The 19,196-nt window shown below is 35.1% G+C and overlaps 2 protein-coding genes across 2 annotated transcripts; both read left to right on the top strand.

Moving 5' to 3' along the window:
• Window positions 1-926: 926 nt before the first annotated feature.
• On the top strand, window positions 927-4,379 carry LOC108979339 (protein HEAT-STRESS-ASSOCIATED 32). Its single transcript, XM_018949998.2, has 5 exons — window positions 927-1,182; window positions 1,795-1,986; window positions 2,077-2,287; window positions 3,733-3,956; window positions 4,048-4,379. Exons 1-5 carry the CDS (start codon window positions 1,060-1,062, stop codon window positions 4,156-4,158), a joined length of 861 nt encoding a protein of 286 aa, XP_018805543.1. The 5' UTR covers window positions 927-1,059; the 3' UTR covers window positions 4,159-4,379.
• A 1,047-nt stretch (window positions 4,380-5,426) lies between these two features.
• On the top strand, window positions 5,427-7,171 carry LOC108979334. Its single transcript, XM_018949991.2, has 2 exons — window positions 5,427-6,015; window positions 6,352-7,171. The coding sequence occupies exons 1-2, from the start codon at window positions 5,427-5,429 to the stop codon at window positions 6,993-6,995; spliced, it is 1,233 nt and encodes a 410-aa protein (XP_018805536.2). The 3' UTR covers window positions 6,996-7,171.
• The last annotated feature ends 12,025 nt before the right edge of the window (window positions 7,172-19,196 follow it).

The following is a 19,196-nucleotide window of genomic DNA, read 5'->3' as shown; positions in this document are numbered from 1 at the left end:
CATGTAACATATACCTGACATTACAACATCCACAAATTGAGTAAGCCCACCGAAGCCAACTCTTACACTAACAAGTCTAACAGAGACACTTTTAAACAGTACCTAACCTGGCAAATCTTAATTATACTTCTCAATGATAATTCATTCTTGCAGAAGATACCAACATTTTGTAGAATAAATTGGTAAATAAATGAACATGTTTATCCGAAATTGCAGCGGCACCAGCGATTGAATGCACCCCATCTCTCCCACCATGGTCCTTCCGATTCACAACAAGGTAAGAATATAATCGATTTTAACTTTTTGGGTTTCAATTAAAAAATACAAGCTGAGAGGAGAGAGTGGGAGACCCACCTGACAGTGTAGAAGACTGGGCGGCAGTGGGGCTGAGGTGGAACCAGAGGCCGGAGGAGGCCGGGTAGGGATGATGCAGAGGAGGAGGAGTGTGATTGGGGAGCATCTGCCGGTAGAGAGCTGAGATCTCGAAAGGGAAACCCCAGCAGCAAGGGTTTTGAAGGGATGGGATTCGAGGGAGAGAAATGTCGAGAATGAAGCATCGTCTTCAACGAAACGGTGCGTTTTCATTTATGCCACGTAAGCCCCGTTTGCCCCGCGTCTGCAAGTTGCGACTGCAACCAGAGTTTTCCCACTCCTTTTTAAAATACTGTAAAATTTAAGATTCAAAAATTAACTTTTTTATATAAATTTTATATTTATTCTTTTTTTTTTTTTACGCACACGGATACTCTACTACTCTCATCTGGCAATAGAATGGACGACTTCGAGCTCTATGCCCTATGGGCCTGAGTCCTGACGGAGATCTCGCCCCTTGTACCCTTAAGGGTAGTAATGACACTTTGAGTACGACGTGGCTTCTCATTTTAACGACACGTGTGGTAACTTATTTATTCAACGAACGTAATTCTAGAAGCAGCGCGAACATTGAAGACGATTTTTCCAACATCTTTTCTCTATCCAAAAATCCCAAGTAATCAGACTGGGAAAGAACAACAAGATCAAAGGGAATCGTGTTATCCTGCTGTCACGCTCTCTCTGACAATGTCGGCCTACAGATGGAAGAGCTTCGACGAGGACGAGGACCGCCCCGAGAAGCCTCGCCGCTATGGAGTTACGGAGATGAGCGGCCCCCATTTCACCCTCTTAAGCCAAAACGTTCTTCAGGTACTTCCTCTCCTACCTTCTTCATTTTGTTTGGTTTTTACATCTGATCATAATCTTGTTATGCTCCACAACTGCTTTTATTTTGGGAGCTTTTGTTTGCTGGGAAAATGGAGCTTATCAGCTTAATTTCTAGCATCTTGTAATTTATTCTCAGCCCAGCTCCTGCAACCGGGTTAGTGTATTTTCTTCTAGGATAACTCCAGGATTCTTGAATCTTGATAAGAATTATGTTTAAACAGTGATCTAGGTTTGACCTCATTCGGCATTTTTCATCTGATGCCGAGGTGACTCAGGTGGCCAAACACTTTATTTAAACATCTTGGTTAAGACTTTTATAACCCCACCGTGAATTTGTGCTTAGAAAAATCTGGAGAATCTTGATTGAAGAATTATATAGATAAATAAAACTATGTTAAATGAAATGTCGGAGAGTGATCCTTCCTTTGGTTAGTAGTTCGTAATATCCACTACGAATGAAGGTGTACATCTACAGTTGCACACGGCCTACTTATCTGCCAAAAACAGCTCATTCTTGTGGATTATCTATGATCTATGCACTATGCGGTGGCTGGATCTCCTGATAGTTATAGTTTCAAATATCATGTTCTGCAGGATATCTTTGAGTCTATGGGGCAGTTTGTTGATGGATTGAAGTTCTCCGGAGGTTCTCATAGCCTGATGCCAAAGAGTTTCGTTAAAGAAGTGACCGACTTAGCTCATAAACATGACATATATGTGAGCACGGGGGATTGGGCTGAACACCTGCTTCGCAAAGGTCCATCTGCTTTCAAAGAGTATGTGGAGGTAAGACATGTGAGACGTTTTATATAATAAGTTGGTTTCTTCGATATTTATTTAGAGCAGTAATGCAGTGTCCTGCTATGATCTTTTCAGGAGTGCAAGCAATTGGGGTTTGATACAATTGAGCTGAATGTGGGCTCACTTGGAGTTCCTGAAGAAACTCTTCTAAGATTTGTGCGCTTGATTAAGAGTGCTGGTCTGAAAGCCAAACCTCAGTTTGCAGTGAAGTTTAACAAGTCTGACATTCCTGTGGATGGTGATAGAGCATTTGGAGCTTATATTGCCCCAAGACCTCGATCAACTGGTTCGTGTAGCCTTTTGGATAATCTGCTTATTAAAATATTTGTTACTAGTTTTATTATTTTCAAGATTAATGACGAACTTAGGTTATCTGACAAGGACACATCTGGTGTTCATATAATTATATGGGCCAGGGATGCTTGTCCAGTAAAATAAGCGCAATTCACATCCTTGGTTCATAGCATCTTTGATTTAAACGGTTTTGAAGTGGATTAGAGTAATAAGCCTAATCTAGGTTGATAAGCAGTGTTCCAGAAGGATCTCTGAGGAAAGTAGGGGGCGGGGTGGCTTGTTTCACCGTTGCATGCATTGTTTGGTATGGTTCGAAGTACTTTTCATAGAACATCTTGGATTTTGTTCTGGTTGCAATTAACAAATGCATAGCTTCAATGATGAGGTTAGCATTAAACAAGCTGCGACTTTCCTTAGAATGCATTAAATTCTTTTATGAGCTTAAATTCATGCTATTAATATATTTCCTAAACACCCTTTGTGTCTTTGCCCGAGTATGTGAACCATACTCTAATTGGTTGTTATGCATTTATTTTAGCATGAGGACCTCACCATTGAAAAGAAATCATTTGTTGCATAGTTACACATTTTTTATGTCAATGTATTTTTAATAAGTCAGCCAGTTTCATTGAAAGCGCAGAGGAGCGCAACCCAAGTACACAAGGTGTACATGAGAAAAAGCACCCAATTAGGAAGAAAACGGAAATAGAAGACATAAATTCAATAAATGCAGACAATCCAAGACTATTCTGAACAAATATTGAGACTTAGGCCCGGTTTGGATTAAAAACTCCCTCCAACTCATCTCAACTCATTTATCATTACAACTTTCCCAAATTTACAAAATATAGTAAACAATTCAATTTTTTAAAATTCTAAAACAATAATAATATTAAAAAATAATATTCTAACAATATTTTATTCAAATTTCATTTCAACTCATATCATCTCAATTTACTATCCAAACCTAACCTTAAAGAGTTTTTAGAATAACCATTATGAATCTAAGCTCATCCACCGTCTTCTCACAATCTTTGAAGTTTTGTGCCTCATGTTTACTTCACATGCACCATATTAGACGATTGTTGGCATTTTAACTGCATGTTATTCTTCCATTCAAATTGAATTTCACTCTGAATCTTGGTGGGGAGGATACTGGTGCAGTTTTGTATAACATTGAAATTGGACTGCGAGCCCCAAATCAAAATTATGATGTTAATGTTTGGAAGTTGGAAGTCGGGGTGTGTATAGGTGTTGCACCCTTTTAACCCTCATGCTATCATGTTTTCATTTGCTTACTGCATTCCGTAAGTCTGGACTGCATGGAGACCGGTTATTTGAGATCAAATGAGAAAAAAGTGACGGGCTTTCTTTCATTAGACTAGAACAGTGGGAGAGCTAATGGAATCATTACTATGCTTTTCTTTGCTCTTACAGAATTTGTTGAAGATGTGGATCTTCTGCTCAGACGGTCAGTGAGATGCTTGGAAGCTGGAGCAGACATGATAATGATTGACGCTGATGATGTCTGCAAGCATGCTGATTCTGTACGGGCTGACATAATTGCTAAGGTCATTGGGCGTCTTGGTCTTGAGAAGATAATGTTTGAGGCATCGAATCCCAAAGCCTCTGAGTGGTTCATTAATCAATATGGTCCCAGGGTATGATGCCCTTTATTTCATCCTTTTGTTCATTACAGAATTTGGAATCTTTGCATGTACTAACATCCTATCCGATGCCCTCTACTTCCAGGTGAACCTCTTTGTGGATCACTCTCACTTGATGGATCTTGAATGTCTCCGGGGACGCAACCTGGGTAAAAACCACGCATCTGTCCTCGGATCCTCGTATTTTCTTTTCTAAACTGGTGTTGCTTTGTAGAGAGATATCTTACTAGTACGAACCGGTTACGTTGTAATTTGATGCTATTGCCTGTCGAGATGATGTTTGCTATATGTATGGTCCACCAATGAGTAATAGCATGAATCACACGAGCTATAATGGCAATAAAACCTGAGTGAGTTTGTACGTGTTCTACGTGAGTCCCTGGAAGTGTGCCCATTTGATAATCTTGGTTGACAAGCTTGTCTCTGTTTATTAATTTCTTAGCCAAGCAAGTCATATCTATCTTAATTATCATTATGATTATTCTAATGCTATTTTTCCTAGCAGTGTGTCATGATCCAGTCGAGTGCCATACTTGCATGCTTTTGTTTTGAGCCTCGAATTATTTACGAACTGCCTGCAGAGGGCCTCAAAAGAAAGTCATCTAAGATTGAGAAATACATGGTGATGATGTTTAGCGTCATTGCTCCCAGTGAAGGTGTATAGATGATTGTTATGATCGAAGTTTTGATGTGGGAACGTAGATATGCAGAATGGTTTCGGGTAATTTATGCTAGAAATCGAACCTCAGAAATTCCAAGCATCCAAGTCTCTGACTAGTAAACAAATAAAGGATAAAGGGCCATTATTTGGATTTCAATCCCGGTGTACAGGCATCTTTCAATCTATCACATAAATAACCGTTAGTTGTCGAAATGTATTTTGTGCTGTCCTCAGAGAGGCTCCAGCATTAGCAGCTAAGGGCGAAGTCATCCTAAGTGGTTGACTGGGCCTATGAATGATCATGCCGGTTGGTCGGGGTATGAGTTATTCAGGCAAACTTCTCGGTTTTTGCTCGTGTTTCATGTCTGCCTGCATGAATTGCAGATGTCTGTCACTCCACTCTCATGGACACCCTAACGCTATGAATCAATTATGCATGCTGAATTACTTGCATGATAGGCTGACAGGATCCTCAATTGCTTGGAGTGCTTAAATCTTGGAAGGTTTGCTTTTTTGGTTGGAGTAAATAATGTAACTTTAAAAGGTTAGGAGTATAATATCTTTCACGAGTCTATTTTGTTGTTCCAAAAATGAAACTGCCACATGGAAACAAAGGAAAAATAAAAAGATTCAGATTCTCATAATAGTTTACCAAAAAGAGTAAAAAATATTATTGACAACTGGCTTTCCTTAATTGTCTTCCTTTCTCTTAATTCCAATGTTAGTGCAAACAGAAATCCAATCGAAGTGTCAGAGGTTTTCAGAAAGTTGAACCAATAATAGAAAAGACAAAGGACGCAGAAATGTCAATGGTTTGGATTGCTCTGAAGAATTCGTTGGATTGCCGAAAGTTACAACTCCCATCGGATGTGCATGATCCAGAAGCCGATGGTAATCCGAGCACTTCGGAAAAAAGGCCAGGCAGGTCTAGGTGTCTAGGATCCATATCAAATCTGAGAGAGAAGCCACTAGGTTGCAGTGCAAGGACAGCATGGAGCAGTGAATCCCTCAACCCTGTGACCCATAAAATAGTCCTTGACGACCCAACAACATGTGAAACTAAAACTGGTCCGCTTTGTGTTTCCCATAAAGATAGAGACAGAGGAAGGGATATTGGTCCAACTTTTGTGGGTAACCTAAGACCATGGACCACTGACCATAGCCATAGGGTGCCCCATTTTAAGCCTAGCGGGCCTACTTCCTCCATTAGGACCCATGGTGGTTCTATTATCTTTGATGATGGTTGTGGTGGTGGTATTCATATATGTTCAAAGATTAGGAGATCAAATGAGACAGATTATAATGGTTCTTCAACTTTAATTTGCCAAATGTGTGGGGAGAAATTCAGAAAATTGGATGCTATTGAAGGACACCGTCTTTCCAAGCATGCAGGTGAACACCAAGTCATTCAAAGTTCCATCTCTTATTAAAATTGTTTGAGCCTCAATCTTCCTCCGGTTGATGTTTTCGTTTCATCATCATTCACTTGTTGGTTGCTATGAAGTATCAAGTAAAAATATTTAATTTAAACTATAACGACTCTCCTTGTCTTTTGAAAGAAGAAAATTGTTATTTGATTCTCTTTTTTTATCATCATCCTTTTATCATTTCGGACTTGACGTCATTGATACTTTTGAAAGAATCAATTTGTTAGCTGTGCAGATTGATTTCAAATTTTTAATTACCCTAGTTTATAAAGAAAACTGGATTGCCCTCTGTTCTGCGCAGTAATTGAACTAGGTGAAGGAGACTTATCTAGGAAGATTGTAGAAAAAATCTGCCAAAAGAGTTGGTTAAAGACAGAGAACAACTGCAGACGCATGGAGAGGGTCTTGAAGGTCCAAAACATGCCAAAAAATGTGTCCTGCTTTGAAGAACATAGAGAAACAATGAAGATCAAAGCTAGCAGACTACCCAAAAGGCATCCACGCTGCCTGGTCGACGGGAATGAGCTTTTAATGTTCTACGGCACAACCGTTGTGTGCTCTCTTGGCATGAATAAGGACTCTTGTAGCCTGTGCACTTTGGATAACTGTGGCGTATGTCAAGTTTTAAGACATGGATTCTTCGCTAAGAAGGAATGCAATGGCGGGTTAGGTGTTTTTACAACTTCCAGCAGTGAAAGAGCATTAGAATCTATTGAGACAGATGAAGCAGATCGGTCTGTAAGGAAGGCTTTAATGGTGTGCAGAGTAGTGGCCGGGAGAGTTCATAAACCTGGGGAAAGCATTCAAGATATGACTGCCCCAGGGTTCGATTCATTGGCTAGGAAAATGGGTTCTCATTCGAATGTTGAGGAACTCTATGTGCTGAATCCCCAAGCTATCCTACCCTGTTTTGTGGTAATAATAAGTAAAGGATCATTCGTTTAGAGGAATCTACACGAATATCTGAACCTGCTTTAGATTGTTATCCAGAAGCGCCAATTTTGGTTTGCCATTACTCTGAATTTAGGAGAGTTTTTTTTTTTTTTTTGTACATTATTTTCAGCTTGTAATCTGCCATGAAATTTTCCTGTGAGTAAGTTGGTCTGGATAATGGCTTTGGTTGTTTTACACCCCCACAGAATAATTCTGAAACTGTTGAGACAATCGAATGATAATAATGTCTTTGGTTGTTTTCGTAGAGACAACTAGCCATGAAGGTGAAGCCGTTCCACTATTGCCACATGTTCATACATGATTTGTACTCTTGTTGCTTTCTCCGGACACACGTATGAAATTTGGAATCAAACATAATCGTTGAAATAATATAATACAAATAATCAAATCTAATTTTTCTCGTCAACTTAAATTGTCGGAACAAGTGATGATTCTATTCTATATAGTACGAAAGATGAGACCTCGTTTATATTCGTAATCTATCTCAACTCATTTCAATTCATCTCATCATTATAATTTTTTTAAATTTACACACAAAATATAATAAATAATTCAACTTTTTCAAATTTCAAAATAACTTTATTAAATTTCTACACAAAATATAATAAATAATTTAACTTTTATTCTATTATTCACAAATCATCTCAACTCATCTCTGAATCCAAACCACAATCTTCACAACCTCCTAACACTCTACACTCCATATTATTTTTTTCTTTTATCAAATATTTAATATATAAATAATAAATTTAAAATTTAAAATAATTTAAAAAGAATAAACTCAAAAAAAAATTAAAAAAATATTAAAAATTTAAAAAAATATAGAGTATAGAGTGTGGTAAAGATTGTGTAGCAAAACTCAATCAAAAAGGTACTACTCTAATAGTATTACCCTATTACTTACCCATCTACTATCAAAATACATTTCAAATTTTTTTTTTATCATTTTTTAACATCTTTAATCACTAAGAAAAAATTAAAAAAATATATAAATTTACTAATACAAACTTCCAAACTTCCTTAAACATTAAGTAAAATTAAAAAATTAAAAAAAATTAAATAGAAAAAAATAATAATAAATGAATAATAATAAAGGAGTAATCATATCATTATTCAATCAGAAATCCTAAAAAAATCCTATCATTAGAGTGCTTTCCGTTCCTTCTCTAACAAACCGAAATCCTAGAGATCGAAGCTGTCTCAAATAAATTCCTTAAAAAGATAAAAAATCAGTCCAGTCTTTCTGAATTGAACTGCAAAAGTATAAAAAGATACTTCAGAGCATAGAGGTCATTCAACTAAGATTATACCTTACCGTTAAATCAAGTATTTATGGACTTTGAATTATTATGGCTTACATCCAATTGGTTGTCGGTTGTCCAAAACGAAGGGTTGCAAAACTTTGGAAATTTGCAATCGAGGGTCTTTTATCAGAGCACTAGCAGAATTACCTTTTTAAGGGCTCGTTTGGTTGTTAGATTGCACTCAGTTCAGTTGAGTTCGGTTTAAATTTAAATATTTTCTAAAATTCAAACACTTAATTTTCAAATCATTAAACTCATCTCAACTCAAAATTTTTTTGTATGTGGAACTCACAATTTTTTCAAATTTTCATAAATATATTTTAAATCATCTTAACATCCAAACGTATATAAACTCATATTAAATAAATTTTATAAAATTCACTCTATCATCTCAACTTATTACTATTTATAAATAACTAAATTCAGCTTACCATACAAATAAAACCTAACACTACGAGTCACGCTATAGATAGGGGAAAGGAAAAAATGGGTTAATTCGGGCTTATATTCACTGGTTGGGCGAGTAGCTAGATTTGTATTCAAATAGCCGAACTTGGATGACGAGCTCCAACGAGGCGAGGAAAATAAAGAAAAAGACGGAAGGAGGGCTGGTTTAACAGAATAAAAACACGTGAGAATCCATCAACCACCAGCTTTGGACTTTTTTTTCTTCTTGCTGAGCAATGCAATTATTGCATTCCCTTGATTCCCCTTTGTTAGAAAAACCTAACCCCTTGTAGCACGTGACAGTTGACACCCTAGGACGTTGCCAACTAACACACTAGATCGGTAAGAAAATGCCAATACATATATATATATATATAGATAAAAATAAAAATAACATAATTGTATTGTAAAAAAAAATTATATTTTCTTATAAATTTATAAATCATATAACAATAAAAAGTTATAAACTAATTGAAAAAAAAATTAAATGTAAAAGAAAACAAATAATATATACAAAAGAAGCTTGATATAAGCTTACAAAATGTAGTTTGATTTTAAGTTCTAAACAATAACCAAAGTTCATGCTACAATCATAGTAATATATATATGCAAAAGAAGCTTGATATAAGCTTACAAAATGTAGTTTGATTTAATTCCTAAGCAATAACTAAAATTCATGCTACAACCATAGTAATTAACATATTTCTTTCTCTTTTGTAGAATTAATTGATAAAATATTAAAAATTTTATGCCGTTGTTGGCTCATCTGCTCTACATTTGCACGGAGTTCAATTATCCATTTTTTTTTTCTGAGATTTCTTTGGCCATAATTTCTAAGAATGGTAAATGCTCATGCAAAAAAAATACAGAGTTTATTATAAAAATTATGTTTTGATTTATAATTATATTATTTGAATTGAAAATGTTTTAAAAATGTAGTATTATGTTACATTGCCAGTATGATTTATGAAATGAATTGCTAAAAATTCAATGTTTTTTATGCAATTTCACCAAATACTACTGTAACTAGCTGTCTTGTACCATCATCAACTTCAACATACGCTCGACAACTATTATCAACAAAGATATAACTATCTGTTAGGATGTATAAAAAATATATGTTAAACTTTTCAAGCAAGAGATGTGAACTAAAGATTTAGAAAAAAGGTACATATCGTGGTTGTGCAATACTCATGTGATTACAATGGTAACATGAAAATTTTTCATTCCGACCTCCCATCAGAGCCGGAGTCGGAGCCCACCTCTGCATGGGAGCTACATATACACACGTTCATGTGAATTAAGTACTATCAATTGATCAAGAGAAGTAATTGGTGTGCGTGCATGAGACGTATGTGTGATCAACAAAAGGTGACCGATTTAGCTTTAAAACTGCGCACATGGAGATCAAAGAATTAAAAACAAGCTAGAGCTAGAAAGGGATTAATAGATAGAAGGAAGTGTGTTAGCTTGGACATTCATGGATCATCAGACTTCATAAGAGATCAGGGCGTCATGAGGATCAGTTCTCCCTGAAGAGAAAAGATTGTCATGTTTTTTACCCTAACAAATTAGCTTCGATACCATTGATGTTTACTTCACCATGTATGTATACTTCACCTTTGTACATACAAGGACTACAAGTAGTATTAACTAGGGCTGCAACCCGATGCACTCCAACCGGGTCTGGGCCCGGTCCGACCCGACCCGGCACTGTTTGCGAGCCAACCCGGTCGGACCCGACCCGGTACTACGCGGGTCGGGTAGGGTCTTCATTTTTTTTTCCTCTCTCTCTCTCTCTCTCCCTCTCTCTCTCTCTCTTTAATGTTAGTTACCTGTGTTAGCATGCAAAAAAAAACCAAAAGAACTAGAATATTAGTTCTTCCAAAAAATAAACCAAAAAAACTAGAATATTAATTCTTCCAAGAAAAGAAGTAAAGGTGCAAAGGCATGATGTGAATTAAAAAGAAGCATATGCAAAGACATAAAAAACAAGGAGCCCTTTGATGGACTTTATCCATATTGCCCCTTCATTAGAACTAATAAAATAAATGTACATAAGCCATCTATTACAAAAACTATCTAAATTACAAAAATATGAACATTAACGGATAAAAGATTGACGAGCATCCAACAATCAAATAACAGCAGCTTCCCATCTCTTCCTCTATATCTGCCATTATGAAAAAATCTAACACAAAATCATTAATAACACATCAAATAATCTAAGTTAACACAAAGTGGTTTAGTTTCTCTAACAAAAGAGTGAAAATGAAAAACATACCATCATGCAAACCATAAGTCTTGAGTTACTCCTTATCAACGTAAGTAAAACTTGATTTGGATCAAACTCTAAAAAAACACATGATAATTATTAAATGATATAAAAATAAACATTATGAAAAGTTTAATAAATATGTAAATAAGAAATAAGTTTATTACCCAATTCCGCCTCAAAACTTTCAATATTATCCAAGGAGGCACGAAGATCAATGGGTATTGGATCCCTCAACCAATTTTGTGTACAAACGAGTGCCTCGACTGTTCTTGGAGATAGTGAATTACGAAATGGGTCAAGCACCCGACCCCCTATACTGAAGGCTGACTCAGAAGAAACAGTAGAAACGGGAATGGCCATCACATCCCGTGCAACTCTTGCCAAAATAGGATACTTTACTTCATTGATCTTCCACCAATCTAAAATATCAAAATTTGGAGCTCGTGTCTCACAACCATGTTCCAAGTACTGATCAATCTCTAATTTATTCATCAAATTAGATTCAATTATTTCTTACTCATACTCAACCTAAAAACTCTGTTGAGAATCGGAATCAATCATACTATGATCAACTGAGGAAGGAGGCTCAGAATAGGAAACTCCACTTGAACTCCCATACACAACACTATATTCTCCATAAATGTCAATCATCAATTGTTTCATTTTTGTCATCATTTCTTCGACTAAATTACCACCATATATTTTTTTGAACCAAAAATGTAAAAGATTAAATTTGCATCTTGGATCAAGAACAACAGCAATAAATATCATCAAGTTAGTCTTCTCGATTGATCCCCAATATTTATCATACTTAATCTTCATATTCGCCGCCATATATTTCAACACTGCATCATTACTTTGACACATTATTGACAAATGTGATTGAATGCCACAAAGCTCTTGAAAATATGCATTAGATGTGACATACAAAGAGCCAGAAAGTCTCACAGTAGCATCATAAAAAATCTTCAAAAATTTTATCAATACTCTAACTCTCTCCCAATCAATAGAGTTTGGAGGGCTCAAGTTCGCACTACGACAATAACGAAAAAAAGAATCATCATCCTTCTCCAATCGCAGAAATGGTTTTTTAAATACTTCTGCAACTTCTAGCATTAGATAAGTCGAATTCCATCTTGTAGAAACATCAAGGCATACCAATTTCGTACAACCAATTTTCTCATTTTCTATACACTTTTTGAATTTATCCATTCTTGCGGGAGATGATTTAACATACCTAACCACATTGCGCACCCTTGTGATTGAATCATCACAATCTTTGAGCCCATCATTCACAATGAGGTTCATAATATGGGCACAACACCTAATGTGAATATATTTCCCTTCCAACAAATGACCTCCTACGAACTTCCTCAAATACTCAATGGCAACATCGTTTGAGTAAGCATTGTCAACTGTAACAGTAAAGATCTTGTCAATACCCCAATCTTGTAGACATGAATCTACATATTTTCCAATAGTTTCTCCTTTGTGATTAGGGATCATGCAAAAGTTTAGAATTCTTGTGAAGTTTCCATTTACAGTCGATAAAATGTGCAGTAAGACACATATAATTTAAGTTTTGAATCGACATCCATGTGTCAGTGATTAAACTAACTCCCCCAACCGTCTTAAATATTTTCCTTAACTTCTCTTTCTCCATTTTAAATAGTTTAATACAGTCTCTCGCCGCAGTAGTTCGAGATGGCACTTAGAACCTTGGTTCAAGTGATCTACATACTTTCCTAAATCCCTGAGCTTCTACTATTCTAAATGGAAGCTCATCACAAATTATGATTTCATCAATTGTCATTCGTACATTTTCTGAATCAAACTTATGTACATTTGCCGAGTTATTGACATCACTATCTCCAATTCCCTCAAGAGCCCCTTCACGACTCATAGTCTGTTGATCCGTAAGTCTAATTCTATGAGGATGTTGCTTACAAGTACCAAGATGCTGTAGCATACTTGATGTACCATGTCTTTTGGGATGACAAGAGTAAATCTTGTGACAATAATTACACTTCTCTTTTGGGTCATTTAAAGGGCATCCATCTATTTTAGTGAAATGATCTCACACTACTGAGGGGTTATTATTTGCCCTCCTTTTACGAGGAGGGACTGAGAGACTTGTGTCACTAGACAAGTTAATATTTGAAGCCATTTGTGATCAGTTTTTCAAATGAGTATCAGTCTCATTATCTCTTAAATTTGTACGAATGTCACTTTCGAAGCAATCCATATAAGAGCTGACATATAATATAACATATAAAAATCAAGATATTAGGATATGAACTGAAAATTACTCTATTTTTATGAAATTACAATCTAAATTATGCATATCATATAATGCAGGGGATATTTACATATCTACATTTAAGATCAATATCATGTAGTAGTTATTCTCAAAATAGATAAATCCATAAATAAAACTTTTCAAGTTGAAGCCATTATTCTGTACTATTAAAGAGAAGTGGTATATATATATATATATATATGATGAATTTCAAACACTCCATTAATTACACGATCATGACTAGCTTTTGGAAACATTTTCCATTTCTTTAGAGAGAATTGTGCAGTATACTCGTTTCGACAAGCCAATTCTGTCACTTAGGTTATGGTTCAAAAGCAGACAATGAAAGAGAGATCAACAGATTCAAGACCCAATGGTATATGCAAATTCAGTTGTTAAGGCTTTGCATGCGACTTCCACTTCCATGGACTCTAAAACCAAAGGTGAGGGTTTGGCATGTAAATTACAATTGTTTCCTCCTTTTTCTCCCCAACTTTGTTTCCTCCTTTTCCTCCTTGGAATCTTCTTCTTTTTTTTTTTTTTTTGCTAATGAACAGCTAAAGAAGCAAAGGGGAAACAATCCACCATCATCCTTCCACTCTCACCATGAAAAATGAAACTCCAAAAGCCCTTCTTTTCTCTTACTCGTTTACCCATCAGATACAAAAACTAAGATTCCAAACAAGCATTATTTTCATTCTTTATATCTTCCTTATAATCATTACTTCCAATACTATCAACCCGTAATTATCAGTATACAAGCAGCAAACTAGGTTAAAAGCAAGCCCCTTAAAAACAACAGATACATTACTCACTAGACCAAGAGGCTTTTCATGTTGATTCAAATAGTAGTAGCACACTGAAACAACAGATACCTTACTCACTAGACTAGGAGGCTCTGCACCCGAGCCAAGACAAATCATAAATGCAAAATGGAAACCAATACAGAAACTATCAAGTATAAACAATAGATTCAACATAAATAAATAAAAAACATCAGAAACTCTACTTTCTTTTGAAAAAACGATACCCGAACCAAAATCTAAAATATACCCAAATTGAAAAAAAAAAAACAAAACAAAACAAAATCAGTGAATCGACTATCGAGATCCAAACCAAAATTGAAGACAAAATGGAGGAATTAAGCCGTAAAGAGTAATCAACCCAGAAAAAACCAAAATATATAGAGATGATTGGGGGAGGGGGGTACACTGCATTTAGGCCAAAATATGGAAAATGAAAGCCAAATGGCGTAGTGGGTTGTTCGCAAAAGAGAGAGAGAGAATGCACCTCAGTGATGACCTCCGCGACCAGCGATAGCAAACGGCGACGGAGAATGGCGATAGTGACTAGGGTTCTGTAGTGGAGAGAAGAAGAGATTAAGCAGACTTCAGATTTCAGATTTTCGGATTCGACGGGTTCGACGGTTTATTTTTCCTAAAACCTGTCTTCCGCTTTTGACCCGATGAACCCGCCTTTCAAGGGTTGGAAATGTCGGATCCTTCGGACGGATCGAGCTGAAGGCCCATTATGCACAGCCCTAGTATTAACTATAGCTTATTCTTTATATATATATATATATATATATATATATATAAGAAAAACACTTCTCATTAGCTGCCAAACAACATTACAAGTGTCAGTCAGTCCATAGGACTTGTTGAACACAACTAGGAACAGAATCCCACCATACATTAGTTTCAATAACATTTTTAGAAAACCTTGCTAGTCTGTGTGCAGATTCATTGGCTTCTCTATTGATGTGTACAATTGAACAATTTTAAAATCTACTCTTGAGCTGCTGAATATCTGTTATTACATTTCCATAAATTAAATTCAAAATCTCAAAACTGGTTATCTCTTGGACTAGTAACAATGAATAAATTTCAATGCATAAAGACTGAAGACCAAGAAGAATGCAGAATTGCAATCCTCTCAATATCGCTATTAGCTCAATCTCCAAAGGCTCCATCACAATAACTTCTTTCTTACTCACTGCCATTAAAACTTTACCTTCCCAATCTCTTAAAATGAGCCCTACCCCTGCACTGCCCTCAACATGAAAAAATTGCTCCATCCACGTTGAGTTTCGTCATTCCCTATGGAGGTAACTATCATTGAGACATCTTCTTAATGCTGCTTTGATCGAGAACTCTAACTGCTTTGTAGGTCTTATGCAAAGAAAGAGCATAGTTGATGACCTCTTCTAGTGTGATCTGTTTCTCTTCAAAAAACTATTGATTTCTTCTGTACCAGCATGCCCAAGCTATCATAGACAATTTCTCCAACTCATCTTTACAACAACTATCTTGTATTCGAGAAACCATCTCCCTAAAATCTCCATTTAGTCCTGCTAATCTGAGATGAGGAAACTGGTTGCTCCACATTGTTGTGCTTTCTATATTTGAAGAATAAAACTGACATATTACATCTTCAACTACTTTCCTTCTTTTCAGATTGTTTCTTGTAGGAAGAGCCTCAATGCATGCCCTCCAAGCAAATACCTTAACCTTACGAGGAATCCTCATTTTCAAATAGCCTACCATAGTTTCTTATTTGCACTGCTAGTAGAGCACTCCCTCTCTGCTAGTTCTGAATTTAGCCTTGTGAACATTTTGTAAGCACTTCTCCCACTAAAACAACAATTTCTCTCCATATCCTATGTTAATTTATCTTCATGGCTTTCTGCACTGAGAATGATTTTCAGAATTGCATTAGCAGGTTCGGGGGGCAATAATCTTCTTACTTTTTGCATATCCCACCAACTTGTATTTTGATCTCTCAAATCCTCCACCTTCTGATCATTTCCTCTGGTTACCTCCCCCATCTGTCGTAGATTTTTGAAACCAGAGACCCAATGATCTTCCCATAATCTAATAGTCCTCCCACTCCCAATCCTCCATCTACAGGCTTGAAGAAGTTTGTCTTTCACTGACCATATTCCTCTACACACATAAGATGGGTTATGTTCAAGATTTGATGTCTAAAAAGGAAATTATCTAGCCTTGAACATTTTATGACGTAGGCTATCCTCATTTTGCATTATTCTCCACCCTTGTTTTGCAAGCAAAGCATCATTAAAAAGTCTCAAATCTTTGAATCCAATGCCCCCATCACCTTTAGTCTCACACATCCTCTTCCAGCTCATCCAATGTATTTTCTTCTCTTCCTTTTTCTGCCCCCACCAAAACTTGGTCATCAACTGTTCAAGTTCATAGCAAAGAGAATTGAGCAATTTAAAACAGGTCATAGCATATGTTGGAATAGCTAATGCCACTGCCCTAATTAAAATTTCTTTGCCCCCTTGAGATAAAAGATTTTCCTTCCATTGTTGCAGTTTTGACCAAACTTTGTGCTTAATGTCTGACAAGGCGCTCTTCTTATCTTTCCCAATTATAGGTGGTAGGCCTAAGTACCTTTCATAATTCTAAAAAACTTGAATTCCCCTATATGAGAGCAGTTGTTGCTGTGTTGCTGAAGAGACATTCTTACTAAAGACCATTGAGGTCTTTTCTTGATTGATTTTTGGTCTTGATGCATTCTCATAAACTCCAAGGATTCTTTGCACCTCTATGTTCTCTTGAACAGAGGCCTTTCAAAAAAGGACACTATCATCTACAAACAGTAGATGATTCACCACAGGGCCCCTCTACAAACTCTTACTCCACTAATCTGCTTCCTTGTACCAGCTTGATTCAAAAGAGAAATAAGGCCCTCAGTTCCCAACAAAAATAAATAGGGAGATAGAAGATCTCATTGTCTTATCCCTCGAGAAGGGTGAATAGGACCAACTGGTTCACCATTGATGAGAATGGAAAAAGTAACATATTTAACCCAAAGCATGACCAACTGAATCCATTTATTTGCAAGCCCCATCTATAGCATAATTGCCTCCAAATAGTGTCATTCAAGCCTATCATAGGTTTTGCTCATGTCCAACTTAAGAGACATGAGTCCTTCTTTGTCATTCCTTTTCCTTCTTAAAAAATCAATCATTTCATAAGCTAATTACCATCTCAATTCCATGTAATTGGATCTGAAAATTATAAACTTGTTTCTTTTTCTTCTTCTTTTTTTTTTCCCTCTAAAGGAAGAAATTAGATATTTGTTTATCTAATTATATGAAAAGTTGAACTACATGCTGTATTTTCATCACATTACAATCATAATTAATGGCTTGATCCTACAAGAAAAATAAGTATTTGTGACAGATTATTTACAATGAGAATGATTATTTACGACAAAAATAAACTCATTTTAATGACTATTTACGATAAAAACAAACTCATTTTAGTAGAAAATAATCATTTTCGCAAGAAATAATTGACTACAAATAAGTAATTTTTTGTAGTGTTAATTATGATGTGGCATTGATCTAATAATATTGGACAATTACATATATCATCGTATATAACAGGATATGAGTGGAATGAGAATATCATATTATATGAAATAATACATAAATATTGGTTTTTTTAATACATTTAAATTTTTGTCCATGAATGTTTGAAAGCTACACTATTCTGATGGATATTTTTTACTGAGCTCATATATAGTTGTTAGCACGAGTGACTAAGACAGTCTTGATTGTCAGAAGAATATATAATAATATTTGATACATATGATATTACTAGGTTTAAATTTATGAAAAATATATAATATTAACAAAATATTATCCAACATATATAGCAAACGAGATCGTACCAATAGCTATTATATATTGTTTTAAATGAAAATTATTATTATCTGTACGTTCGTTGAATATTTATTCAAAAATAAATTTTTTAAAATAATGTTAATATATTTTAGTATTTTGATCTCTAATATGATCTGGTTATAAAGCACATTAAATATTGTCTTTCTTCACACTCTCATTTATTTAATTTAAGTGATTGATGACGAAAAACCTCTCATATTTTATTTCAGTGGAAAAATAGACTCACAGCATTTGACATAGTATGTTAAAATAATCGTGAACTTATTGTTCTTTAATTTTTTCCAAGGGGTTGAACTTTCTCCATCAGTTTTTTCCTTTTTTTTTCGGACTTGATTGATTATACTAAATTTTTTATTTGAAACGCAGCACTCGGCAGTCTCTCTCCGTGATTGATACGTTTGGATATTCAAAGGTTTGAATTGATTTGAATTAAGAATAATAATATTTTATGGATCATATTAAAATAAATTTAATTTTTTTAAATTAAGATGAGTTTAATTTTTTTTTATAAAAAATTAAAAAAAAAATAAGTTCTATCGATAATTGTTTGAAACTGAAGAATTGATGCATGATTGGAATCTGTCTATAGTCTCGATATCCACAATCTTTTTTTGTTTTTTTTAATAATTGGTGTTATTTATGTTTCGTGCAGTTCATAGCAATAAACTAGAAGTGTTCATTATATAAGTCGACAACGTGCACAACTAATTCTAGTATACCTACCTCAAGTTGTTTGGTTACAGTTGTTATAGAACATAATTTTAAAATGTTTTTTGGATAAAACTTATAAATAATTTATTTCAACAAAAACATCATCTTTTTTTTTCTTGTATTTTTTTCAGTATTTTTCCTTCGGAGTCGGACAGAGTTGGGGCTATTCGTTGAGAAAAATTCTACACAACTTTTTATGATTCACATAATTTTTATATATTATATTTTTTTTTTAATTTTTTATTAAATGTTTAATATATAAATAATGAATAAGAGAATTGAATTAATTTTAAAAAAATCAATTAAAAAAATTAAAAAATATCAAAAAAATTAAAAATTTTAAAAAATATGGTACTAGAGATTGGAGTGGTTGTGTCATTGCTCCTTCACGTGCTTACCTTCTTCGTCCCAAAATCAGTCGGATGATGCCCACCCC

Source organism: Juglans regia, chromosome 3 (genome assembly GCF_001411555.2).
Source record: "Juglans regia cultivar Chandler chromosome 3, Walnut 2.0, whole genome shotgun sequence".
NCBI classification, from domain to species: Eukaryota; Viridiplantae; Streptophyta; class Magnoliopsida; order Fagales; family Juglandaceae; genus Juglans; species Juglans regia.
The sequence above is the reverse complement of the archived record's forward strand: the minus strand, read 5'-3'. Positions and strand labels throughout refer to the sequence as shown.